Genomic DNA, 27,137 nt, shown 5'->3' on the forward strand with positions numbered 1-27,137 from the left:
TGCTGATAAGAATGAAAGGGACCTTGGGCTTGAAAGGATGGACATGTGGCTCTAAGCTGTGAGGTCACTCTGTCACCAGACGGCCACTCTCGTGGAACCCAATCCTCCTTAGCCACGGGTCGGCACTGTCAGGGCAACAGCCTTGGGCTTAATTTCCAACTCTGTCACCTGTTAGCTACGTCAACTCATGCAATTTAGGGAAGCCACCTGGGTCTCCATTTCTTCACCTGTTAAACTAGGGAGATAGGACACCTAGCTGTCAATATCTGCGTAGGTACACAGTGGTGCTCGGTAAATGCCTATTCCTTAGATGTCCGGTGCTGAAGGTTCAGAGGGGGAAACAAGGCACCTCCCTGAGTGAACCCCCTTCCCCCCCCCCCCCGGCTGATGGGAAGACTATAGATGACATACCACAGGTGAGCCACACAGTGGATAAGGGCTCAGAGAAATGTCCTAGAGTGTCGAGCGCTGGGGAAGGAGGGAAGTCAGAGGACCTGTGATCTGGGTCTTGAAGTCGAAATTGAGGAAGAAACGCATCCTAGGCTGGGAGAACATTAAACGCAAAGGCCAGGCACAGGCAGGAGGCTTGCAGTTGTGGCTCAGAGCTGGCGGGGGCGGGGCTCGTGGGTGAAGGGTGCGAATGGAGATGAACGGGTGAGACCACAGGCCCCACATCCCAAAGGTTTGTCTGACCGGGCAAATGTGGCAGGTCCGTCTGCCAGGGTCTATGCTTCAAAACAAGGGAGTAAGACGTCCGGGTATGTTTGGGGCAGAGTGGAAGGGAACAAAGAGGCCAGGGAAGTGAGTAGGAACGAGCCAGATCAGTGTGCTGCTGAAGGCAAAAATGCATGGAGCTGGGTAGCCAAGTCTTCCATGAAAGACCCCAGGCCAGGCAGGCAATGCAAGAGCTGGGTCTAGAGAGGAGGGCGTGGTGGCGCACACCTATAATCCGAGCACTTGGGAGGCAGAGGCAGGTGGATCGCTGTGAGTTCAAGGCCAACCTGGTCTACAAAGCGGGTCCAGGACAGCCAAGGCTACACAGAGAAACCCTGTCTCGAAAAACCAAAAGAGAGAGAGAGAGAGAGAGAGAGAGAGAGAGAGAGAGCGCTGAGTCTAGGAGTGTGAGAGAGAGCCTGGGAGCTAGGTCTAGGAGGAGTCAGGCCTCAAGAAGCTGGGTCTGAAAGGGTAGGGGCCTAAGGATGCTGGGTCTGCACAGAGTGAGACCTGCACAGAGAAGGACATCTCTAGGGATGCAACAAAGAACAGCCCCTGGGAAGGAAGGGACCGTCAGACAAGCCAAATTCTGCTAAGATCTCACAGGAAGGGGCAGCTGTCCTGAGACCAGGAGACATCAGCACCTGGAAAGAGTATCCAGCACTCACAGAAAACAGCCCCTCGAAGATCCTGCTATCCACAGCACACACTTTCCGCCCTCCCACTGGAAGTCCTGGAGTCTCCCCTTTTCCCACCTACCAGAGAAGGAGTCCTTGTCCATGGCTGGCAGGTCTCGGGCCTGATACAGGTAGCAACGCAGATGATAACGGTTTCCATCTTCACTCAGGAGGAAACAGAGATGTCATGTGATGAATAGGGTTGCTAAGGGCTACAGGAAGAGAAGGGTCTGCCCCAGGACAGGCAGCAGACTCTGGGAACAGCCATCATGCAGAAGTGAGCCTCTTCCAGTCAGGACAGACCCTAGCTCAGAGGTAGCAGCTTGCATCCTTTGAGCCTATCCAATCCCGGGGAAAGAGACAGGAGAGCGAGACCAAACTTATGCTGACAAGAACGTGAATACGCATATGCCATCTCCCACGTGGCACATGGATACGAACGCCCACGTGCGCGTGGGCACACACACACAGAAAGGCCCGACTGGCCTGGAAGCAGACACAATCCGATCAACGGAGCCTCAACATACACACTCCTGACTGTAAAACTCCACTCCAAGTATAAGGCCATGCGTACACAGTCAGATGCCACCAAGTGTCACTTACAGTCAAAGATGCAGGAGATTGTGGGTCTGTTAACGCCAAAGCTCAGGGTAGAAACAGACATGGAATCATCACTCTTGTCGTCCACCATGCCGCCCTGGGGACACAAATCTTATCAGGGCACAGCAGAAAACTGACCCTGGATCCCTAGACACCAATCCTCAGACTCTGGACAGACACCTCCAAGCCAGAGCCGGCTGTGGGTCTTACACTTGAGGGTCAGTCCTTCCCCTCAGACCCAGTGATCCGCCCATCTCTCCCACTTGACACCAAGGCTTGCTGCCCTTAACCCAGCCCTCGGCTTCAGGCAAGCCATGCTCCCCACAGCTGCCCCTTAACCATTCTTTTTTTTTTTTTAGATTTATTTATTATTTATATAGTAGAGGGCACCAGATCTCATTACAGATGGTTGTGAGCCACCATGTGGTTGCTGGGAATTGAAGTCAGGACCTTTGGAAGAACAGCCAGTGCTCTTAACCTCTGAGCCATCTCTCCAGCCCGCCTTTCACCATTCTTAGGACTAAGTCTTGCCTTGTTCTGTCCTTACAAAGAGACCACACCACACGTGTCCCTCGGCTGTGTGGTCCCTCGGCACCAAGGTCCTGCTGCAGCTGCTTGGGCTCTGACTCCCCACCACAGGGCACCTCCCCTGAAGACAGGGAGAGGAGCGCAGGGCATGCCTCCACTCTATTTGGCTCTAAAGCTGAATCACTTGAGTTTGGGCCCTTCCTGTCACTAACATCCCTGTGACCACAGACAAGTTCCTTAAGTACTCTGGATCAATTTTTTGTATACCAGAGATAACTATACAGTGCCCGGCTCAGAGAGTTGCTATGCCTGCTGGGGATAGACAGGTACTGGTGTTTCTTAGATCGCTGCCTGGCACACAGTACGCGCTTAAAGAATGTTAGCAATCCTGATCTTAAGGGAGTAAGGCACGGGCTGAGAGGATGTACACCAAGACTATTCACTGTGTGGCTAGGCCAGTGGGAGGTGTTCTGAGGTATTCTCCCATTTCTTCAGAATCACTCCAGGAGTGGCAAGGGACGTGACTTACGCGGTAAAGTCCCTGCCTCACACGCATGAAGATGTGAGTTTAATAATCAAAGCCCAGGTAAAAATTCCAGATGTGGTAGCCCACATCTGTAATCCCCATGCTAGGGAGGGGGAGACGGACAGCCTAGCCTAATTGCAAGCCCCAGGCCAAGGAGAAACTGTCTTTAAAAAAAAAAAAAAAGACAGGTGGCTTGTGAGGACCTCCACCCCTGAGGTTGATTTCCAGACTACACACACACACACACACACACACACACACACACACACACACATACACACACACATACACACACACACATACACACACACATACACACACACACATACACACACACATACACACACACACATACACACACATACACACACACATACACACACACATACACACACACACATACACACACACATACACACACACACACATACACACACACACATACACACACATACACACACACACATACACACACACACACACACACATACACACACACACACACACACACACACACACACGACCACCACCACCACCACCACCACTCCCACACATACACACATTCAGACGTATACACATTAAGAAAGTTATTCCAGCTGGACTTTTAGCATTTGGAAGGCAGAGGCAGATGGATCTCTATGAGATCAAGGCCAACTTGTTCTACCTAGTGAGTTCTTGCCTAGCCAGGGCTACACTGTGGGACTTTATCTCCAAAAAAAAAGTTGTTTTTTAATTATTACAGGAAGCTGGAGACATGGATATTTCAGTAAGGACCCAGTTTTCCCTAGACAAACAGCAAGTGCCTTCTTGGTGCCTTTGAGAAGTGTATCCTATTAGTGTTTGTGCCTTCTCTCTGAGTCTACGCCTCTGCCCCTCTCCCTCTCCATCTCCCTGTCCCTGTCCTCCTCCCCCTCTCCCTTGCCCCCCTACACACACACACACACATACACACACACACACACACACACACACACACACACACACACACACACACCTTGATGCCCCTGCCACTGCTTTAGTGAGGAGCAGGGAGCAGGCCCTTCTGGGGATGTCCGATACAGGACTCCAGGCCCTTGGCCTCAGCCCAGCCATACACAGGTGTCTTACAAGCAGACAGAGTACTGGGTTGAGCACATGCAAGAAAGTTGCCCACCTCACAGGACCCACAATGCATCACTGCTTGCTGAGGCTACCAGGACACACACACACTTTGTACCTCCCTTCACAGTGCCTCCCTCTGAGCCTCTGACAGCATTTTCTGGGTCCATATGAAAGCACTGGGGCTGCAGTGTGAAGTTGGAAGAGGTATCACCTCCCTGGGATTTACATGGAGGCTGGACCAGGTATTCCAGGCATGGCTTAGGGCCTATTAGAACTCTTGGAATGTCTTATATGGGGACTGGGTGCCCTGACCTGTCCTGCCTCCCAAAGAGGGCCCAGCCACCCCGTGTAATCCACAGGGTCCTCCAGGCATCCCCATCTGATCTAGGACCAGCGTGGTCCGATCTTTCACCTTTTCATGTCTCAGGGTTTGGGCAGGGATTGCTAGGGGAAAGCACTCGGGGAGGCAGAACAGAAACACTCCTAGAGCCAGGCAGGAGACAACCCAGAGCCCAGCCTGGCTCTGACTCACCTGCTAGGCACACACACACACACACACACACACACACACACACACACACACACACACAGAGAGAGAGAGAGAGAGAGAGAGAGACAGAGAGACAGAGAGACAGAGAGACAGAGAGACAGAGAGAGAGGGGGGGGGAAGAGAGAGCGAGAGAGAGAGAGACAGACAGACAGACAGACAGACACAGAGACAGATGGACAGACGGACGGACGGACAGACAGGGTCAATGTCTTTATAGGCCACTGACCCTCCCATGGTGTCTGAACATCACCATAAACAGGTCCCCATCAATGTCTCAGAGCAGAGAGGAAGCTGCCCTTCCTCCTGAATTTCTGTAGGCACTGAATTGGGGCTTTAGGGTGGTGACACCCTAACATCAGCACCCCACTTATGTTCAAATAGCAGGGACACACCAGGACCCCTTTCTTACCCCAGAAATACCACTCAAGGAGACGCCATCACCTCTCAAAGGGGCCAGGGACATCCACTCTGAAATATACCCTCACATACCCTAAGAAAGCTCAGGGGCCTCTTATGGCTTTGCTCCTTTCCATGCCATGGGTGTGTGACATGGCGGTTAATATACCAGATATTCTGATCGTGGCCAGCATGGGCTCCAGAAGGGTGCAACCATGACCAGGCACCTCCAACAGTGCTAGGCACAACGAGGCACTAGGAGCATTCACTGAGCCAGTGTATCTAACCTAAGACAAGGCCCACCCTCCCTGAAAGGACCCTCCTTCTGAGGGAAGACTAGGGCTGAAGCGATTCTCAGAGCTAAACTGAGGGAAGGAGCCCAGACAGACACCAACTATGTCAGCTTGTGAAAGGGAGCATGGCAACGCTGGCACCAGTCAGACAACAGGCAACTGCCTGCCTTCACCATCATCACTGGATAGTACCCAAATCCAGGGACCATCCCCAGAGCTGGACCCCAAAAACTTTCAAGTCAGAGGACAGAAACCAGGGTTCACACAAAGGAAGAAGAACTCTCAGCATGTGCAGAATAAAGTCTACATTGGGCTGCCGCGGGGCGAAGGTCCGTGTTCTAGGTGGTGACGCTCACTGAGGACCATGCCCAGGCTGCACACAGCTACAATGAAGCAGGAAGGCAAGCTCTGTAGATTGTGGAAAGGCAGCTGGCATGGCCAAGGGCGAGTTCCTGAGACCCTGGTTCTCACCTGTGAGACACGCAGGTGTTTAACTTTGGTCTTGTGAGCACTCCACACTGAGACATCTCCAGTGGTGAGGCCACTAGCACCCTAAGCATGTTTGAAGCAGCCCTAGTGATCTAGCTAGATATCAGTAACACCCCACTTAGTTACGGCTGCCAACATGTCTCCAGGCACCATCAGATGTCATGGAAGGGAGGGGCAGTACCCCTCATTTAGAAACATTAGCAGACAATTAAACCAGATGACAGGCCCATAGCCCTTAGTAGGTACCTGGCATTTAGTGTGTCTATTTAACCGTGTCACTTCTCCAGTCCTGGGTTAAGCAATTCCTCACCCCAAACCTCCACTTCCTCCCCTCTAGCCTGGCATCCGCTTTTCTCTGTCCAACACAGGGCCTTTGCACTGGCTGCCCTTGCCACTCTGCACATCCTCTCTGCTGTGGGAACTTAAGATCCTCCTTCATCTACGTCATTGTGGAGCAGGGGGTGCTCTTTTGGCTGCTGGCTTTCAGCAGCTCCCGACCTAGCCAGTTTGTCTTCTGAAGGGAAGCAGGAAAGGCATGCATGGCCTTTTATCACACATCCTCAGCCTTGTATCTGGCCTAGAGCTGACTCCAGGGAAGGAAACCCCCATTGGTGCCCTTGCCTTGGGCAATAACGGGGCAGTTCAGGGACCAAAGACCTCAAGCAGGAGGTAGTTAACCGTGTGGCCAGCAGTGCTCCCCCCACCTCAGGAGGCCAGGGTCAGACTCTGCCAAAGGAGGAACCCCCCCAGGCCGTCTTTGTAACCAACAGGCTGCTCTGTGTGTTGAAAGGGCAGAGGGGGACTTTTGGAGCCTCCCTTTTGGGAAGGCTCCCTGGGATAGGAATGGAATAACTGGGGGGGGGGGCGGTCAGGGGGGGGTGGCTGCAGGGACGAAGGGCTGAGGTGAGGCGGCAGGTGGGAAAAACTGGGGTGGGGGTGCCTAGTGGAGTTCTGTAGTCACTCTGGCTTCATAGGATGCCACTGCTGGGGTCTCTGCCCATGAGCCCCTCACACTCACGCCTGCCCAGCCCTACTGGCCTAGGGCATTGGGTTTCCCACAGTCACATTCTTCACTCCATAGCTCATGCGGAGACTCCGAGGCTGGGGCTGGCAGCCATGCCGTCTGTGGCCACACACTGTGTCCTAGGGCAAGCTGTGTATGGGATCCTGTGCCTCCCTCTGGGTGCGGGGGAGGGGGGAAGGCTGGGCGGGCCTCCAACCCACTGCTGCCCGGCAGGAGGCCACGGATCCCTGAAGGAGCCTGAGGCAGTAAGGAAGAGAAACTGGGCCTCAGCGATGCTATGGAGTGCCCCCAAATACCTCCTGAGATGAAGCCAAGTCTAGCTGGGCCTGGCCAGGCCTGACCTCTATCGAATTCCTTCAACCAAAAGGAGATGGGAAGGTTCTGGGGAGACATGTCTTACAAAAAGGACCCCCCCCATTATCCAGATGAGATGGGGACCTAGAAAAGGCCCAACAGCATGTTTGAGGTTCCTTCTGAGCTACACACCACCCACCAGGAAGATTGCTCCAGCCTCAAAGGGGAGCCCTGAGTGACCCATATCCCGGAGGACTCTGTCCGCATCCATGTCGGCAGGTGGGAGGGAGAAAGTATGGATAGCTAGAGGTAGGCAGAGCTTAGAAGGCTAGAGGCAGTGCCTCCCAGCGGGGGAGGAGTCAGCAAGGCCTCAGAGGTATCTTAGGACCATCGAAGAGGCCCCAGGAACCTTCCCTGCATCGGCCTGATCCAAGCAGAGAGATGCAGCCCAGCACCAGTGGCTGCCCTCTTCCTCCTCCCAGGGAGGACCACTCCCACCACAGGAGCCAGAGCTAGGAAGGACCCTACTAGCAGGAACAAAGCATCACCCATTCCTCCTCCTCTTCTTCCTCCTCCTCCTCCTCCTCCTCTATTCATGTGAATAGGACCAGAGAGCCCATGTGGCAAGCACTGGAGCTGTTCCACGGCCCACAGAGTCGGTTGCAGATGCGGGACTCTGCAAGGTAGTGGTTAGACAAAGGGGAAAGTGTCTACATTTACGACTTAACAAATTATATTTCAAGACAGAGGTGGTGGCGCATGCCTGTAGCCCTGGCATTTGGGAGTCTGAGGCATGAACGAGCAGGAGTTCTAGGGCAGCCTTGAGTTACAGTGTAGGTTTTCAGTCAGACTCTGTGTTAAAACGCTTTAAAAAAAAATAAATAATGAAAAGAAAAGAAAAGAAGGAAGGAAGGAAGGAAGGAAGGAAGGAAGGAAGGAAGGAAAAGTCCACACACATCTGGGAATTGTCCCGCAGAAATCAGCATGTGCTCCAAGCCTGAACTGGGGACACAGGTTTGGCCTTCTCTGGAAAGCTGGCAGCACAACCCTCAGATGACCCTCTAAATCTTCACTGTCTTCCCTCTCTCCTCATCAGCAGCTTTGTAGGGACATCGGAACAACATGGTGATGGACAGTTGTCTTTGGTTCCCATCTAAAGGCAGTCCAGCTGAAACAAGCTCTCTTCAGACTGGGTTCCTAACGGAGCCTGCCTCCTAGGGCTGGTTAGACGACATCATCTATAAACAGTGTCAGTGGCCACAGGCACCTTGTGGTGCGTGTCCTAGGGCAGGACATGTGGGACATCCACAAGCAGCCAGGGAGGCCACACCTTTCCCACTGTGGCCTCTACAGGATCTAATCACAGATGTAATCAATGGCCCTCAGGGTACAATATGGTGACAGGCCATTCAGAAGTGACTTTGGCTAGGTGCCAAGAGAAGTTTACTTGCCAAAACAGGCCACCAGAGCCACAGCGTGTCCACCCTGCCGTGTGAAGGGAGATTAATGTTTTGCTCTGTCATTATCTTCCCCATCCTGTGGGTGAGAAATCCAAGGCACAGAGAGGTTTGTCTCTTCCCTGCACTCAAACTGTGGATTACCTAATGAGACGAGGGTCTCTCTTCCAGAGACCATCAGTTCAGAGCCACCTAAAGCAAATCTGGAGTGACTTACAGAGGGCTGAGTGCCAGGCTAGAGCCAGAAGTCACACCCAGGACCCCAGGCACCACCCCGATTGCCACCACTTACCCAGAAGCCCCACACAAGACGGCAGGCCGGGCCAAGGCATGAAAACTCTTTAAAGGCAGGAGTGGACTGGAGACCTCCCTTCCCAATCAGGTCTTAAGTAGAATAGCAGACAAGAGTGCAACCCCATTCAATTTGCAGCTGGAACCAGAATTTGGAACCATCAGCCGCTAAAGTCTTTACTGAAGCCTTTGCCTGAGCGCCCTGCGTTGCTGGGAGGGCACCAGGGAACCTGGAGAAAGCACAGAGCCACGTGTGGGCTGGTTCAGGGTGACTATCCTCCCAAGCGTTCCCTCCGTGCACATGCGTAGGGCAGGTTCTTTCCTGTGCCAGCTGCCTCAAGAATTTTCAACAAGTGTCTGTCCCACTTTGCCTGGAAGTGACCGGGATTCTTCACATCTGTTTTCTTAGAATGACTGTTAATAATGTCCCAGGACAGATTTAAAAAAAAAAAAAAAAAGGTCAGGGGATAGAGAAACACTGAACCTCATGTGTGACATCATACTCAGGGGCTCCAACTGTGCAGGCGCACACACTCGGGGACTCGACATCCTAAAACTCAAGTCGGAGCAAGACAGATACATGACCCATACATTTAGGGGGCTTAAGCAAACTGTCCTCTCTTGCAGGGAAACAGGAGGGATGGGGAGACCTCCGTGTGAATGGGGTACAAGCCCTGAAGCTCCAGTCAGCACAATGCCACATAGGGAACAAGTGCTTGATCCAGATGGTCAGGAGCCCATAGCCAGAGAGCCTGGCTGGCATGTGCAAGGCCCTGGGTTCACTTGGCAGCACTGTATAAAACCTTAAAGGGTGGTGCACACCTGTCATCCCAGCATTGAGGAGGAGGGGAAGATTGAAAGTTCAAGGTCAACCTAGGCTACATAGTGAGATCAGGGCTAGTCTGGTATACGTAAAACCATACCTCAAGAAAGAAACCTGGAGACTGATACACAGAGTGGTCCTCCAATAACTCAGTCACCCCCCCAGCCATAGCTACTCAGAAGGCAAATCTCTGTAGGATGCCTCGCTCAAGGGGGACAGATCTGGGAACTGGGCTGGGATACCAGGCACACAGCATGGCTTCATCCAGGTCCAGAGATGGCCCCACCCTAGCCAAGCCTCGTGGAACCTCATTTCCAGCCAGCTCAAGTCTTGAGTTACTTCACACTGGCACCGGCCTTTCCTTAACCCCCTTCCCAGCCCCCTTCCAACTCCTAAGTGCCCTTCCCTGCCAGTGGCCCGGGGTGGTGACACCTGTCTCTAAGAGTTCTCATGACTTTGGTCTATGCCGACCTACTGCAGGTTTCCCGGGGGGGGGGGCATGGGGGTTGCCTCCCTGAGTGGAGAGATGGATTTATCACACTGGCTGCCCCAAGAACTGTGGTGCCTGTCTGAAATACAAGGATCAAGGATAACCAAGGATGCTAGCCACGTGCCAGGCTCCTGACACTTCAGATCTTCTCTCCCTAGGGCCACCCCAAAGAGCCCTGGATGGGGCAGGAGAGATATACACTCTGCCCTAGTGAAAGCAAAGGGGGAAGTAGCAGTTGGGGGGCCTGGCCAAGAGTCAGAAAATGCCTGAGGAGAGAACAGAGGACAACTGTCTACCCTAGGGGAGGTTCTAGGACAGATACAGTAATATCATCTGTAATGACATCAGTACCCCATAGCTGCACCACACAGTGCGACAGGAACTGCGTCTTCTTATTCTGGTTGCTTTAGAAAAGAATTTAAAGATAGGATAGGAGCTGGGTTCACAGCCCCAGTTTGCCCCAGTCTGCCCCAGCTGTAAAATGGGCTAATGTCAGCATATAGGACAACATGGAAACCTACCTTCCTAACTCATGATACGTGGTTGCCCAAGATTTAGTAATTCTTTCTTGGGGGCGTGGATGCCCTAGAGGAGCAGATGATGCCAGGGGCCTGACACCAGAATTTAACCATCACACAGACACAAGGATCAGGCCTGCCAAAGGGCAGGAGAACACTCACAGAGACAGAGGCAGGGACAGAGGCAGGGACAGGGACAGGGACAGGGACAGGGACACAGAGAGACGCATCCAGTGTCCCCAGGCTCCTGCAGATGCAAGGCTCACATGCACCTTTGAATATGGAAGTCTTTCTCAGCTCTAGAAGGTACCAAGGCCACCAGCACACGCTTCAGGCCTGTCTCCTCCCTCCCTCCCAGCCAGGCTGCCTCTGCAGCTCAGGAAACCTTGCCCCTCTTGCAAAGCCAAGTGCAGAGGCAGGGCTTGGAAAAATCCTTGTGCCTGGAAGGCAGGCCTAGGGCAAGGGCGACAGGATAGATTCCGTGAGCTCATCCCCAACAGCCGTCACCAGAGTTCCCAGAGAGGCTGGTGGCGTCAGGAGGGGGTGACTGGGTGGGAGCCGGGTGGTGGTGGCTGTGGCGGCAGCGAGGGGTGTGGGGTAAGGAGGAGGCTGATGGAACGCGCGTTATAATAGCGGCTTTGTACTCCGATTCCCAGCTCCCTGGGAACGCCAGGAAGATTATGAAACCCGGTGTCTTTGGGAATGCCAGGATATTAGCTGGAAAAAGAATAATACGAAAATAAAATAATGCGCGGGATGGAGACAGCAGACGCTTAGCCGACTGAGCCAGGGCCTCCCGCTCTGAGAAGGGAGCCAGGCTTGGCCCCGGCTGCTGGTGCTAACGAGCAGACAGGGCCTGCCTTCCAAGGAGACGATTTCCAGAGGGAGCTGGCAGGCCAGGCCCAGCCCTGCCGAGGATGCACAGGCCAGGGGAGGGGCGGCAGAAGGCAAAGCATAACCAGGCCCGGTCCTGGGGCCCAGACATTCAAACCCCTCAGATTCCCAGGAGGTTCCCTTAACCCCACCCACAGTCCTCCTCTGGCCCTTTCAAGATCTCTCTAACCTCCTTTAAGCATCCTCTTTCTGTCATGATTCACTCTGGAATAACTATAGAGCAGCAAAGATACAGAAGGGCAGCAGGTTTATTTGAACTCACACATGAATATCTCTCCTCAATCACACAGGATCTCCCCCCGTGGACCAAGCCTTGAGCATCAAGATCCACCGAAGGGCACCAGAACAAGCTATCTTATCTCACCTCACTCTCCATGACTCTGGTCACACAACCAGCCTCCCTCAGAAAAGCATCTAAGTAGAGGCCAACACAGTCTATCGTCTGTCCTTGGTACTTAAGGGTGGCCCTGGAGCCAGCAGCAGCAGCCGCAGTAGCAGCCCTTAAGACCTTGTCAAGTGTAAAGATGCGCAGGACCCCACAATGCCTCTGAGCCGGCATTGTGACAGGTCCTTGGTTGATTTCTGCGCTCATTCGCCTGCACAGTCACTGCTAATCCTTCCAGTACTGCTGAGATGTGATCTCTTCCACGAGTGGCGTCGTAGCAGAGCCCCAGAGGCGTGGGAGGCAGAAGCAGAAGGATCCAGGGCACCCTTCAAGCCTGTCATTCCATCACACTTACACCGAGTGCAGGGCGGGTACCAGCCAGACATCAGGGACCAGCCGTTGGGGTCCCAGTAACAGAACACCAGAAAAATCTGTCCCGTGATGTGGAGTAAGCATGAGAGTCCCAGTCCCCAGGGCCAAGACACCAGAACGTTCTAGGGCAAGGTCAATAAGCTAAGAGAAGGAAGCCTGGCCCGTTCTTTGACCAGGCTGGAAAGCACATGACGGTGACTACAGAAAGGGAGTAATAGGTGTGATCATGAGCCCGTGCTGGGGCTGAGAGGGTTCCATGTGCTCAGGTACAAAGTGACCCAGGCAGTTATACAGAAAAGGGTGACAGCTTCGTCCAGACACCAAACTCCTTAAGGCACTGAGATTCATTCTAGCCATCACAGGCCATCTCCCCCAGATTCTCTGGCAGTCATGTTCCCTGGGGATGCAGAGAGAGAGCTTCTGGGGCTGGCTCCTTCCATGCATCCTAATCTAATCACAAAAGCATCAAAATCTATCAACCCGGCCTGGAGAGATGACTCAATGGTTAAGAGCACCATCTGCTCCTCCCGAGGTCCTGAGTTCAATTCTCAGCAACCACATGGTGGCTCACAACCATCTATGATGGGATCTGACGCCCTCTTCTGGCCTGCATGTAGGCAGAACATTATATACATAATAAATAAATCTTTTTTTTTTTAAGTCCATCAGCCCTCCTGTGTCTGTCCATTTGAAGTCTGACTTCAGCGATTCTCCTATGGCATGCTCTCCCATAAACAACAGACTGTGTCTGTGCTTCTGGGAAATTTCATTAGCAACCTGACCCATCCTTCCCAGTTATCACATTAAGAATCTTAGGGCCATGTCTCCTGGCCTTGTTGGCCTTCCTTCTCCAAGTCCCACTCTGCCCCAGCACCTGCCTTCATGCATGTATCTCTGGTCACCTCTGGCTGCGTGTCCTGTCCCTCCCAGCTGACACTCAATCCCAACTCCTGCAGCTTCCCTGCCCTGGCCTCCTGGCGGGCAGCCACTGGCTCTGCTTTCCTCACACAACTACACGAATGAATGAATGAGCGACGTCAGACTTGCCAGAGTCAACAGTGAATTAATTCACAGCAACTCCTGCCTCGCCCTGTGGTCTAGCACTCTCTGTTCCCTTCTTATCTATATTGCTGAGCCTCTGACAGCCCTGTGTGTCCCTCTGCCTCTCTGAATACCACCTTTGGTCCCACAGCTCCTTCCTGACGTGGTCACCTCATCCCTGGATCTTCTGATGGGATGTTATCTCCCTCAGTTACTTCCCATAGCTACTTTATTCATGGTCCCCAATGCCTGCTCTATCCAGAGATCACCTAGGCTCCCCGTTCCTTCAGCTCCCTGGTACGCACCCATAAGAGTCCTGGACCTGCCTTCTGGAACTCTCTGCTTACCACTCTTCTAGTTTCTTTTCCTCTTCAGAAGTTCCTCTATCAAGCCTAGTGGTGTCACAATCACAGAGCCTCCATGTTTTCATCCAGAGCCCGCCACCCATCACCCCAGGCACAGGGCCTGGTGCAGGCACACAACTGACTATGGCCATTTCCTTCCCAGAGTTCAGGTACTCTGGGCAGTATATCTTTGTCTAGCTGTGGCTATCAAGATGGGGTATGTCTCCTGCCACCAGCACCATCGTTGCTACCGAGAAGAAAACCAGCCCTAAAAACCTCAATTTCCTGCCACCTAATTCCTGGCTCCTCTCCAGAGCACTTTCCAGACAAGTGAGGCCCAAAGCCCCCCTTTACCGCCCCGTGTTCATCAGCCCATGTGAATGGAGCCTCTCTGTAGTGTCCAGATTGTTTTCTGAGACTGTCTCTTGCTGGAACCTGCATCTCAACGGTTAGGCTAAGCCAGATGGCCAGAGAGCCCCAGGAATTCTCCTGCCTCTGCCTCCCTGATACTGGGAGTACCAGCACACGCCGCCACACCCAGCTGCTTAATGTGGGCACTGGGGATCACACTCAGACCCTTGCAGTCTACTATTTACTGAGCCATCTTCCCAGCCTAATGGGAACGAATTCGAGTCCTTCAGTACTTGCTGGGCCTTCCTCAAGCTCTTCCTCCCCGACTCTGAGCCTCAGCCACAGGACTGCCAAGTGCCCAAACCAGCCCAACACAGGACAAAGACAGCCACACCCACCTGAAACCAGCAGATCTGTCTGATTTGCTCCTGTCCTGGCTGACAACTGTTTGGGCTGAGGATGACTCTGTTTCTCTCCCAGGCTTTGTCTGGAACTAGCAAATTCTCTCTACAAGTCGGCTACCTGGCCTCCAGAGGATTCCTTCGACCGCACTACTGAGATGGAGGGCCTCTCTAGCCAGCCCTTTTGGGGACACTACTGGCTTCCACCTCATTGTCTGTTTCCACTCATCACATCCTAAGTCCATGAGACTCTCACAGGCCTTACTTACAGCAGCCCTCGCGCTCCTATACACTGCTGCAGACAACCCTGTGTGTAAAAGTTAATGAGACCTGCTTCCCAGGTTCACACCCCAGAGCAACCACAAAGATCGCACACATAATACTGGCTGTTTTTCAGAAGCGGTGGTTTCGTTCAGGCCTTTCATCCTGTCTCCAGGAGTCCCTAGACCAGCAGAACAGAGAACAGGCTGTACACCAGCCCCCAAGCATGCCTGCTCCGATTGCCCTCATCACTTCCCGGGGCTCATTACTCACTTCTTGAGTAACTTGAGCCAACCCCGGTACTACTAACTATGGAAGATGCCTTGTGGGGGAAAAGGTAGCCATCCAGGGTTTCCCTTTCCCGGGTATGTGTCTCGCCAAAACCCTAACAAAGTCTGCCTGGGCAGAACTGTGTCCAGTGAAGGATATGCCAGGGTCACCAGGCCTCTCCAGCCACTCCCAGGTTTCTCCCATCTAAGCCAGCCCATCATCTCTGCAGGAAGCTCCAGGTCCCTTGGCTTCCCGGTCTGGTGAGCCATTCAAAGGCCTAGGCCACCTCCCTCTCTGCTCTCATCTTCAAATTCAGGGAAGCAGTGGGTCTTCCAGTGTCAAGGAAGAAGCTGTCTTATTTTAGGAAGACACCCAGAATGCTGTTCACTCTCCCAACATGCCACCCCACAGGGACCAACGCCCAGGATGGCTGGCCAATGTTCCATCTAAAAGCCATGACCCTGGGGGCTCCACGCCTGGCCCACATCAGCCTTGGAAAGGCAAGCTGTACCCCACCCAAGCCCAGCCAGATGCAACCCGATGTTACCAGGGCCCCCTCAAGGGCAAACACAGCTGCAGGCCCGGTCTTCTCCAGGGGCTCCATTCGGCGGCGCCAGCGGCGGCGGCGGAAGGCATCTGTCTTGCGGTACTCCAGGTGAAACTTCCAGCCAAAGAGAGAGGCGTACTCCCAGCCCTCGCCTTCAGCCTCTGCCTGCCTGTGCTGCAGGAGAGAGGAGGAAACTGAGAGGGAGAGACAGGGCAGGCTTCCAAGGGGGGGTAAGCCTGGAAGAGCCCCCTGGAAGAAGGTGGCTTTGAGCAGCCTTGAGCAGGAAGCCCAGGAGGGAAAGGAGGCTCTTGGCCACGGGGTAGCCGGGAAGGCCGACAACAGCAGAGCTAGGCACTGGCCTTTGAGGCTGTTTGTTTGAACTAGGGGTGGACTGGCCAGATCCAAGCTTTCCTTGTCATTTCCTTTTTCTCCTTCACACCCCAGCTTCTAAACACAGAAACAGGTCTACAGTTCAGAGGCAAAACCAAGAGCCTGCTGCCCAAGGTCAGACTACCTCTCACCAAGATGTGGACCTAGGCCAACTGTGAGAGGGTCCCTCACCTCTTCTCTAAAGGGACCCTTTCCCACAGGAAGCCTGGAAGTGCCTGGCCCCGGGGCTCTGTGAGAGGGTGGCATAGCACTGCTGTTGGATATCAACTCAATCTGGGCCCCCAAGCAAAGCCCACACCTCTAACAACTGCATGTCCTCCACAGAGAGGAGTTGTCAGCCTGGCTCACAGCAGCCTGTCCAAAACACTTACCTCTCCTCAGACCACAGACATCCCTCTCAAGAGGTCCCGCTCAAAGGAAGAAGAAAGCTGGGTCCCCCAAAGACTGCACTTTGAGTGGGAGAGGCCTAGTTCTGCTACCAAAACCCAAATGTGTTTTCGAAATGCAAGGTGGCTGTCAAGAGGATGCTGGGAAGGCAGGAGCCAAGACTGGACATCCCCCAGACTCTGGAACAAGTGCATGTAGTCATGTGTGCTCACAAGGAAGTACTGTGGGCCTGTCCTGTGTTCCGTGGCATGCTCAGAGGAACACCGATGCCTCTTTCCTGGTCCTTTACTAGCCAACACACTGGCACTGTGGCCTATCACTGGCAGCCTGAAGTGTGTGGGCTCTGGACCCAGCTCACCACTAACAACAGCCAGCACCAGACAGCACAGAGGGTGGAGACCCCATCCCCTGCCTCCAGGTGAGGAATATCTGTGAGGTTCAAGGAATCCCTGCTGGGCCACAACCTTGCCTGCCAAGAACACAGCCTCCATATCGTGGCATCTCCCTCTGAGAAGCCAAACACATGACTCTTCCTTTGACATCCTTGAGCATTCTGGGACTGTACACAGGTGAATCCCTGAGGTCCCAGACATCTGTATCTGTTCTATTTGTTCGTGGGGGATCTGTGAGCATCAGGTGTGATCTGTGGGGGCTGGTGTGATGTACATGGCTCACGTGTGGTCTGTATTGTGGGGGCGTGATCTCTGTGTAAAGTGTGACGCATATTTTCAGTGTGATGTGTACGTATGTATGCCAAACTGATCTGGGTGCGACCGGTCGCTGGGTCTCATGGCACTGGGTCTTGTGCTGTTTTGAACGAGAATGTCCCCATGGCATTTGAATGCTTGGTCCCCAACTGATGGCACTGCTTGTTTGGGGGAGGGTTAGGTGGTTCAGCCTTGCTAGAGAAACTATGTCACTGGGGGCGGGCTTTGAAATTAAATTCCTCCCACCACTTCCTGTTTTTTGTTTTTTGTTTTTTGTTTTTTGTTTTTTCTCTCTCTCCGCCTCATGCTTAGGTTTCAAGATGTGAGCTCTGGGCTTCCTGTTCCGGCTGCTATGCCTGCTGGTTGCACCTGTGCCTCCAACCATGATAGACTCTAGCCCTCTGAAACCGTAAGCCCAAATAAACTCTCCCTCCATAAGTTGCCTTGGTCACCATGTTCTACCACAGCAACAGAGCAGTAACTAAAAAAGGTCTTGTGTGCCTCGCACGCTGCATGTACACCCACATGACTGTTAACACACATGTCTACCCTATTCCACTGGCCTTTTCCATCTGGAAGATCCATTCCCATCCACCTCCCATTGGCTCACCCTCTTCAGTGCCTCCATCTGGCTGAGGTCCCTCCTGCGCAGTCGGACCCAGCGCCGACGCCTGTGGGTGTAATACATCTTCTCAACAGGGACCCAGTGTTTTGGCTTTCGGTCCGGGGGTATAGTGATGCTGTACTCCCAGCCTAGGGGGGGTGGAGAGAAAACCTGTTAGCCATTGTCACCAAATCCCCATCTCTCTTGTAAGCTAATCTCTCTTTGAGTGGCATGGCCAGACCTTGAACAGCTAAAAACTCTGGGCCTAACTGGTAGCTTGAAATGGAGGCATGTTCAGAAAGTTCCCCAGGTGAATAACCCAATAAAAGCCGGACAACTGCCTGGGGCCTTTGACTGCCTCGTTGGCACACTCAGGATCTGTCTGGAGTGGGAACCCAGGCATTGTGTGTTCCCACCTTGCTCATCAACAGCCCGATTGAGGTCTGTGGACCATTCTTCATCTTCCCACTTCCAGCCCAGTGGGCATTCAATATCATCCTTCGGAAGAACCTTCTCCCCATTCTAGAGACACAATAGGCAAGCGTGAGATGATACAGACTGGGCACCCACATACTTCGAGGTCACCATCCCTCTACAGCACAGAACAATCATCTCGGCAAGTAGGAAGGAGGGGAGAAAATACCCAGTCTTCTGAATCACAGGCTTTTCATGGGCGTCCAGGACCCCAGAGAAGGGACACACTACCCACCTGGAGCACCCCTTACCACGTCAGTGTAGTTGTCACTCATATAAATCCACTGGCCTCCGGGTAGCCGGGTCTGGTTCTCAAAAACCTCCTCCACAAAGCTCAGATGACCAGCATCAGCATCATGGAGCAGGCTATTGGGGAGGACAGTGACAGGGTCACAGGACAGCATCATACCTCATCCCAACTGCGCTGCCCACCTCCCTACACAGATGGAGGGGCAGCACAGAGAGACTGGGACAGAGTGAAAGGGAGGCCCAGAACAGGAAGGGACGGTCACAAACACAGTACGTGTCACCCGATATAAAAGAAGAAAACGGAGACCGATAGGAAGCACCAAAGCCCAACAAGTAACACAACAAAAATATTATCAAGCTGTACAGTGAAGACTTAATCCTTGGTTCTGTGTTACTCTTCAAGCTTTAAAAAGTTACTAAAGGTCCCTCAGCTATAGAAGAGAGGAGAAAGTGCCTGGGGCAGCACAGAAGGACTGCAGGAAGTGGGACTATTCGGGGAGCAAGTGAGCTGCCTGGTACAGGAGTGGCCATGTATGTGCAGTGAGAGGCCACTGTCTGCTGTATGGCAGAGAACAAGGCACATGACTGAGTACCAACTTCAACGTACGCTTAATAAGAAAGAACTCTGTACATGTATGAATACGTGCAGATGCGTGCACACAGTGGATGCAGGCGTGATGCGAGGGTGCACACACATACTATGGCGTGTGTGTGGAGGTCAGAGGACAATCTTGAGTGTGAGTTGTCACCATCCATCTCTTTGAGGCAAGGTCTCTTGGTTGTTTTACTGCTGAGTATGCCAGGTCAGCTGGCCCAGAGGCCTCAGGGGTTTCTCCTGTCACTGCTCCCATCTCCTCAGAGGATTACTAGACAGGCACCACACTGGGCTTTAAAATGGGTTCCAAGGAACTGAACTCATCAAGTCTTCATGCTTGTGTGACAAAGTGCTTTGCCACTGAGACATCCCCAGACACATAATAGCACTTTGTTTCTGGGTAAGTCATCCCTGGTAAGCCCAGGAGGGTCTAACAGGGAGCAGGCAGAAGGATCCACAGAGCTCAGGACTTTGGACTTAGGAGGAAGGGCTGGGAAGAAGGAGGACCAATGGTTAGACATCCTGCCTAGCCCTCCCCTACTGTGGGAACCACCACTCACGTCTTCTCTGGACACACGAACCAGTCTCCTGCCCAGGCCCAGCCAGCTGAAGGGCGGAAGCTATCCTTTGGCAGTTTGATCTTGCCTGTGACGTCAGAAAACTTGGGATAGGTGAGGCCCGTCGTGCCCCAGTTCCCGACCAGCGCCAGCTTTGTCTGGTTCTCATACTGCAAACCAAAGGAGGAGGAGAGGTGAGAGGTCACAGAGCTTCAGGACTCAAGGGCCAGGAGGCGAGGATGCGCTCACTCACTGTTTCCGCAAAGACGGAGAGCTTCCCCTCGGCAAACTGATTGAATTCTTTCTCATCCACAGAGAGCCCAAACCAGAGCTTGACCCGGATCTGCACAGGCATCCGGGCCCCAGGCACACCTTCCATAGGATACTGGGATAAGGAAAAAAAAAACATGTTTTTCTGTCAGGCCTGGGCATACCAGCTCAATACCCAGTCAGGCGTACTCTGTTGGGGTACTACACCAAATGTCACAGAAATAGGATACATAACCAAGAAGTTTTTCTCCCAAGAATTCTTTTCATTAAAGAAGCCCACAGCAACCATGTAAGACCTCTTTATAGATGGGGTCATGTTTGCAATAGGGTCTCTAACATCCCCTTCCCCCCCCCCCACCACTGCCACTGTCGTCTTCTTACTTCTGTCATCTGAGGAAACTTGGAAATGGTTCGCATCTGCATGGCCCAACAGGGCAGCCACAAGCCATCTGAGAAGTGGCTGGTGCAACCAAGGGAAATGCAGTTTTCATTTTATTTGATGTCGACTAATTGAAACAGTTATACGTGGCAGCCGCGCTGGACAGCACCACCTTAGCCAAGCAGCGACCCAGCTCCAGAAGAGGAGCAACTAAAGACGCTTCGTTTCATCTCTTCAGAGCTCCATGCTTTGGCCGGACGTGAACGTCGCATCTAATGTCCCCACAATCTCAAGCGCTTATCAGCATGCTAACCACTCTTTGCTGCTCAGCTGGTTTTTATCCCGAAGGCTTTCAGAAGCTCTGCCAAGCGGGATAACCACAACAACCCAACATTTAAAAACATATATGTGTTCCCTACGATTACTTCACCATTTGACTGAAACCAAAGGTCAGATTCGGCCTTGGGGAGCGGAGTTCCTCCCTCCACCCTGCTCCCTTGAAGAGACAGCATGGTGAGAGATACCTCACTGGGAGTCTGGGGAAGGCCTAGACCCCTGGAGGTAGAGCCCATGCTGACAGAAGGCTTGGGAGGTGACACCGACCATGGTTGGTTGGCCCTCCTCCATTCCTTGCCTCATCTCCTCACAGGCGTTCCTCGGTCAAATGTGGTGGCACCTCTTACCCCCCACCGGTCCCCAGGAACTCCCTGTGGTGTTCACTTCGGCTGTTCCCCAGCTCAGGGTGGCTAACTGTCCTTTACCCTCCAAGCCACCAGCCCTTGGGACATGACAGGAACGCCTGCGTCCCCCCCTTCCCTCCTCCACCTCGAGCTCCCCACCACCAACCTCCCCCAGACAGGGCCAGCCTGCCCAACCCAAAATAGCAACAGCAAATAAAGAAATGTCTAGTTTGGGGTTCCTCTCCTTTGCTGGTGCTCACTTTTTCCAGCTTGGGTTTAAGTTAAGGAACACCAGTGTTTGCTTGGTCTCTGCCCGCTGCCAACATTTTTGCAGCGCTTGCTCAGGAGCTACTGGCAGGCTCATGAACTCAGTGGGGAAGACTTCGAGAAACAATTTTCTCTCTCTCTCTCTCTCTCTCTCTCTCTCTCTCTCTCTCTCTCTCTCTCTCTCCCCCACCCCCGTCTTTCTTTTCTTTTTTCTTTCTTTCTTTCTTTCTTTTTTTTTTTTTTTGTACCCCTTTGCTTGGAATCAGGGAACATTTTCAGGCCACGTTCTCCTGGAGGCTTCAGAGCCAAGAGGTCAGAACAGAGGCAGAGGTGCTCCTGAGTCTACCAGGCTTGCATACAGCCTGCCTCCACGCTCACCTCCCACTGCCCTGCCAGCCCATCCCCACACTGCCTCCCACACACACAAGGAGAGGGGCAGCCCATGAGGACAATCTGAGGACAGAACTTGATGTTAGGATCAAACAAAGAGTGTGCCGCAGATGGGCCAGGAACAGGTGGGAAGGTCATGTTTCCACGTGCAGCACACACGCATGTATGCACGCACGCACGCACGCACGCACGCACGCACGCACGCACGCATGCACGCCCTGAGGTCTTCCCCCTCTGAAAGGCCAATCTTCCAGTGTACTGATTATCTCTGACTTGGCTGTCTTAGTCAGGCTTACTATTCCTGTGATGAAACACCATAACCAAAAGCAACTTGGGAACTGAGTGTGGTGGTGCACGCCTGTAATCCCAGCACTCAGGGAGGCAGAGGCAAGCAGATCTCTTTAAGTTCGAGGCCAGTCTGGTCTACAAAGGGACAGCCAGGACAGCCAAAGCTACACAGAGAAACACTGCCTCGAAAAAAAAAATACAAAAAGACAAAAAAGGTGGGGAGTTATTTAGCTTACATTTCCATATTATTGTTCATCACTGAAGGAAGTCAGGACAGGAACTCACAATGGCAGGAACCTGAAGGCAGGAACTGATGCAGAGGCCATGGAGGAACACTGCTTACTGGTTTGCTCCTCATGGCTTGTTCAGTCTGCTTTTTTATAGGACCCAGGGCCATGAGCTCGGGGATGGCATCACCCACAATGAGCTGGGCCCTCCCTCATCAATCACTAATTAAGAAAAGGCTTACCTACAACCCAATCTTATGGAGGCATTTTTTTTAAACTAAGGTTCCCTCCTCTCAGATGACTTTAGCCGGTGTCAAGTTGACATAAAGCTATACAGCACAACTGGCCTAGGGCAGATCTCCAAGTGGGGCATCTGTAGAGCAAGGGACAACCCCAAAAGGAAGAGGAGTTGCAGAGGTGGAGAATAAGCATCTGTGGACCACCTAACTCAAAAAGGAATACCTGCATTGTCTAAATCAATCCTCAACTCCTGTAAGGTAGAAAGCCTTATTTTCATTTATTTGGTTTTGTTGTTGTTTGTTTGTTTTTCAAGACAGGGTCTCTCTGTGCAGCCTTGGCTGTCCTGGATTCACTTTGTAGACCAGGCTGGCCTCGAACTCACAGCGATCCACCTGCCTCTGCCTCCCAAGTGCTGGCATTAAAGGTGTGTGCCACCACGCCCGGCCTTGTTTTCATTTAATAGGTGGGAACACAGTGGGTAATTCAGAGCTTTGGTGACCTACCCAAGTCCAGACAGAACCCCAACCAGCACTTGCCAAAGGGCAAGAAAAACGGCTGGCCAACAAAAAAACAGGTAGGTCAGCAGCCACCAGATGCTGCTCAGAAGGATCAAGGCTGAACTATGCTCAATGACAACGTCCTCGAAGCTCAGAGGTATGAGATAAGAAATAAACAAGGGAACCGCTGCTGTGGAGGCTTGGAGGAAACAGGCCAGGCTGGGATGGAGGCAAGGCTGAGGAGGCCTTAAAGACAGAGCCATTAGGAGCAACTAGCAGCAAACAGCTGGCTTCCTGGCCCCTGAGCATGGCTGTACACAGAGAAGGCATCATCTCCTGAGGGTGCTCACTGTATCCACAGCCATGACCAAAGCCACCTGGCTCTGTATCAGAATGTTGATCCAGATAAAAAGATGGGAGCTCCCCGACAAGCACCCACTCGCTTCCCTCTCATAAACAGTAGCTGAGGCCACTAGGACAGGCCTGGAGGCCATCTTAGAAGCCAGGAATGACTCAAAGAGACCAGTGCCAGTAAGCAATAATAATCATACACACACACACAGGGCCCTTAATATGGTTCTCTTTTAAAAAATAAAATAAAATAAAATAAACAGGGTCTTATGTAGCCCAGGCTGTTCTCAAACTCTGTGTGTATTCAAGGATGATCCTAAATTCTTGATCCTCTTGCCTCTACCTAGGATTATAGGCAAACGCCCCCACACTGTTTTCCTATTTCACTTCCAGCCCCACACCAGCTCTCACAGGCAAGCCTCCTAGACTCCCTGCGTGGGGTCTGGAGAATTTGGGGAGAACTGAAGAAAAAGAAAGTCCTTCTACTCAAATACCCCTCCTTTCCCAAGATGAAAGTCTGAGAACTTTTAGATCGCTCCAGAACAGGGCTGGATGGGGAACCTGGGGAAACAGAAGAAAAGCCTCCTGTTGAGGAAAGCCTACGGTGGCCCTGGCAGAGAGAACACTCACTTTCAGAAAGATGGTCTGCAGCTTCCCACAGTTCCTGCCGCAGTAGCTGGGGCCTCGCCGGGAGAAGAGCACCTCATGGGTGGGCACCCGTTGGTAGGCCACGCGCTTGTCACCCTGCAGCATCCAGATGATGATGTCTGGCAGGCTGTTCTGGGGCTGGAGAGGGGGTGTGGCAGTCAGGGTGGGGATGGTGACATGTCCAGAGCCCTGCCTGATCTCTGACTCCAAGGCCACAAAGGTCTTGCTTGCCTCACTCAGTGACCATCCTACACTGCATACTCAGGGTCCTGCCTTTGGCCCTCAGCTTCTAGAGCAGCCCCCCCCTCTCCCCCCACTCCACCATGCCTCTGGATGCCCATGGGTTTCTGGGAAGATGCGGGCTCCTACATAGTAGATCATGGAAGGTGGCGATCTGCCAGATGACCCTCCTTCTCTAAGGTCTGCAGGCTCAGAGGAGTAGATGCCACCGCAACAGGGGCTCCTCACCACTTTCCCAGGGCTCTTCAGAGAAAGGGGTTGAGGAGGACTGGCTCTTGTCCTTGTCCTCTCTCAGCCACAGAAGCCGCCAGTGGCCAGCCTGGGGCCTGGGGCCGGGGGGGGGGGTCAGTCCCCAAAATTATGAGGATATGACCAGGGAATGTGTCTAGCACCCTGCCCAGGGAAGGCCTAGGGTTCATCATCCCTTTCCAAGCAGCTTTTCCCATTTCCTGTCTATAGCCCTCTGGTCCAGACACCCTCTCCCTGTACAGGCTCCATCCTTTCTCACCACCGATATTTCCTATAGCCAGGCACGAGCGGGCCAGAAGGAGTCAGGTGCCTGGGGAAGCAGGGTTCAACATGAAACCTAGAGCCAGACACCCAGGATTGTGGTACCAGCTTTGCTCTGACATCCTCCGGTGGGTTAGGGGCCATCTATTGTGTACCTACTGTGTGCCAGGCTCCGAGTTGGATACCGTAACACCCAGTGAGTATGCTGTTGTGTCCAGCAAATGGGCACACTAGGGCTCAGGCGGTTAAGTGGCCTGACCCAAGGTCACCTAGCAACAGACCCAGGAATGTACCAGGGTGTAAAACATTTGGTCTACGTTCCAGGAGACAGGAAGGCTGAAGAAAGGCCCCTCAGGATTCAATACCTCCTCAGCCAGGGCACGGAGATGTAGGAGCCAGTCCTCAGCCTGCTCCAGGATGGCAGGGAGCTCACTGTGGCCAAGCTTCAAGGCCAGAGCAGCTTCTTTGATCTGGCTCAGGTGACGGGTGCGTAGCCGGAACAGGTACTGGTCAAGGTGGGTGGCAGAAGGTATTTCATGGATGTCACACAGCGGCTGGCTATGAGAGACAGGTGGAATGTGCTTGCTCACCAGGGCTCCACACACTATAGAGGCAGGTGCATGTATGCATAGACACATGACTAGGTACATTGATAGGATCTCAGCCCCCTACCAACCTCCTCAGTATGGCCTGCCTGCTCCAGGAAGCCTTCCTCACACACCCTGGCCCTCCTACTCCTGCTCTGAAACATGCCTCCTTCTTTCCAGGCAATCCTTTTGAGTTTTCCTTCAACCTCCTATCTAGTGGGTTCTTTTGTGTGCGTGTCTCTCCCCCCCCCCCTTCCCCACAAAGCTGACTGCAAGCTCTCAGGGGACCTAGAAGGTCCCTTTCCTGCCCCCTTATGTAGTCTAGGGCAGAGGCCAGAGGCTAAGTTGTCCCACACTAAAATAAATACCTTCTGTGTTAGAGGCACACTTTCTCCAAGAAGGAAATTTATGGACCCCTGACTAGCTACTGCAGACGCTGTGGGGAGGCCAGCAGCCATGAATACAGAAGCATCCACCCTGGCTGCCCCCAAACGGCCCTCCCAGAATCCAGAGCTTTGGAAAGCCTTCTGAGTACAGCTGGGGTACCTCGTCCCTCAACTAACAGCGCTGAAGCCCAAGTGAGGAGTTAAGTTAAACTCCATCATGTGCCAGGGCAAAGATCTCTGATGCCTGACCCCATCACATAGGGCTCTCTAAAAGCCCCGCAGATGGACGATCCACACTGTCCCAGGGATGGATCTGCACAGCCAGGGGAAATGCTAAAAAAGAAGAGGTGGGCTCTAGTTCTCCCTCCCCAAGCAAGACCCTCCAGCTGGCCCAGCCCTTGCCCTCAAACAGGACATTCGTCAACGCTGCGCCAGGCCTGCTCCGCGTTGCAGCCCCCGGCCCCTCCCCGCAGCGTCTGGACTCCCGGCTCCCGGCTGATTTATTTTTTCTGCCAATTTCCCCGAGCTATGCAGAACCAATTACCGCCGGAGCGCCGCGGCACCGCTCTGGCAGGCCCTCGGCGCGCTGCGTCTTTCCTGTTATTTTTTTTAATTGAATTTTTAGGGTGGGGGGAGCGGGTGCGCGAGCTCCATCTCGGAGAAACTTAAGCCCCGGGGCCCGTCTCAGGTCACGTACTGCACACCCTGTGGTAATATAATATTTACTGCCCCGAGGGTGCCGCGGACGGCAGCCCCGGGCCGGCGGCAGCGGGCGGAGGCCGCGCATGGTGGGTGAGGGGCCCCGGGGCGCGCCGCGCCGTGGAGCACAGGACTGGAGAAGCCCAGCCAAGGTCAGAACACGGAGGACCCTCCAGCAGACCACCCATCCAAGACTCCCCAAGACCAGCCAAGCCCAGTCCTCATGCTCACAAGATGCCCTGGCTCTTTCCCACCCCCCAGGAAGGGCCAATACAGGGGTACAGAAAGAAATGGAGTCTGAGGAGAACACTGCACTCCTCCCCTGAAGAATGAGCTGGCTTCATTCTTGCGTCGGAAGTGATGACCCTCCCCCAATCCTGCCCCCTCCTGAGGAGAAACTGAGGCAGCCTGCCATTCTCCACAGAAACAGTCTTGGAGTCCCACCCCCGCCCCCCCAAAAAACGTGTCCCTGATCTGCAGCTGCAGGACTGACAGGAGCTACTCAGGTGCAGAATGCTAGAAAACGCTTTGTAGCTGATGGAACAGCAAAATGGTAGAACGTAATACACAGAGGCAAGGAGTACATTATGGGTTGGGGAGGGTCCAACAAGCCAGCAACTACTGGAAGGGATGAAGGCACCCTGTAGGAAAACAGTCCTCTCCAGGATGCTAATGAAGGCAAAAAACAGAGGGAGGGAGGGAGGGAGGGAGGGAGGGAGGGAGGGAGGGAGGGAGGGAAGGTGACTGGGCTGGAAGAGGAGAGATGAAGATTGTGAGAGCTGCTTAGGTTTGTGATCTCTGAAGGTAGTGGACCAGTGGGTCCATGAGGAGACAAGAGATGGTGATGGAGCCTGTGTGGGGCATGTGTGGCTTCTGAC

At 53.3% G+C, this 27,137-nt stretch overlaps 1 protein-coding gene across 22 annotated transcripts in view; it reads right to left on the bottom strand.

Annotated features, from left to right (window-relative positions):
• DYSF (dysferlin) overlaps positions 1-27,137 on the bottom strand; it is a 200,235-nt gene that overhangs the window by 83,622 nt on the left and 89,476 nt on the right. For all 22 annotated transcript variants that reach the window (XM_084766036.1, XM_084766029.1, XM_084766046.1 and 19 more), the window contains 10 exons: positions 24,953-25,145; positions 23,820-23,975; positions 19,854-19,985; positions 19,604-19,770; positions 18,451-18,565; positions 18,142-18,247; positions 17,732-17,874; positions 15,638-15,811; positions 1,995-2,088; positions 1,474-1,551 (listed from right to left, as the gene is read on the bottom strand). In XM_084766036.1, the coding sequence (XP_084622162.1) occupies positions 1,474-1,551; positions 1,995-2,088; positions 15,638-15,811; positions 17,732-17,874; positions 18,142-18,247; positions 18,451-18,565; positions 19,604-19,770; positions 19,854-19,985; positions 23,820-23,975; positions 24,953-25,145 (1,358 nt within the window). The remainder of the gene's footprint in view (positions 1-1,473; positions 1,552-1,994; positions 2,089-15,637; positions 15,812-17,731; positions 17,875-18,141; positions 18,248-18,450; positions 18,566-19,603; positions 19,771-19,853; positions 19,986-23,819; positions 23,976-24,952; positions 25,146-27,137) is intronic.

Source organism: Acomys minous (assembly GCF_964271855.1).
Source record: "Acomys minous genome assembly, chromosome: 17".
In the NCBI taxonomy this organism is placed as follows: domain Eukaryota; kingdom Metazoa; phylum Chordata; class Mammalia; order Rodentia; family Muridae; genus Acomys; species Acomys minous.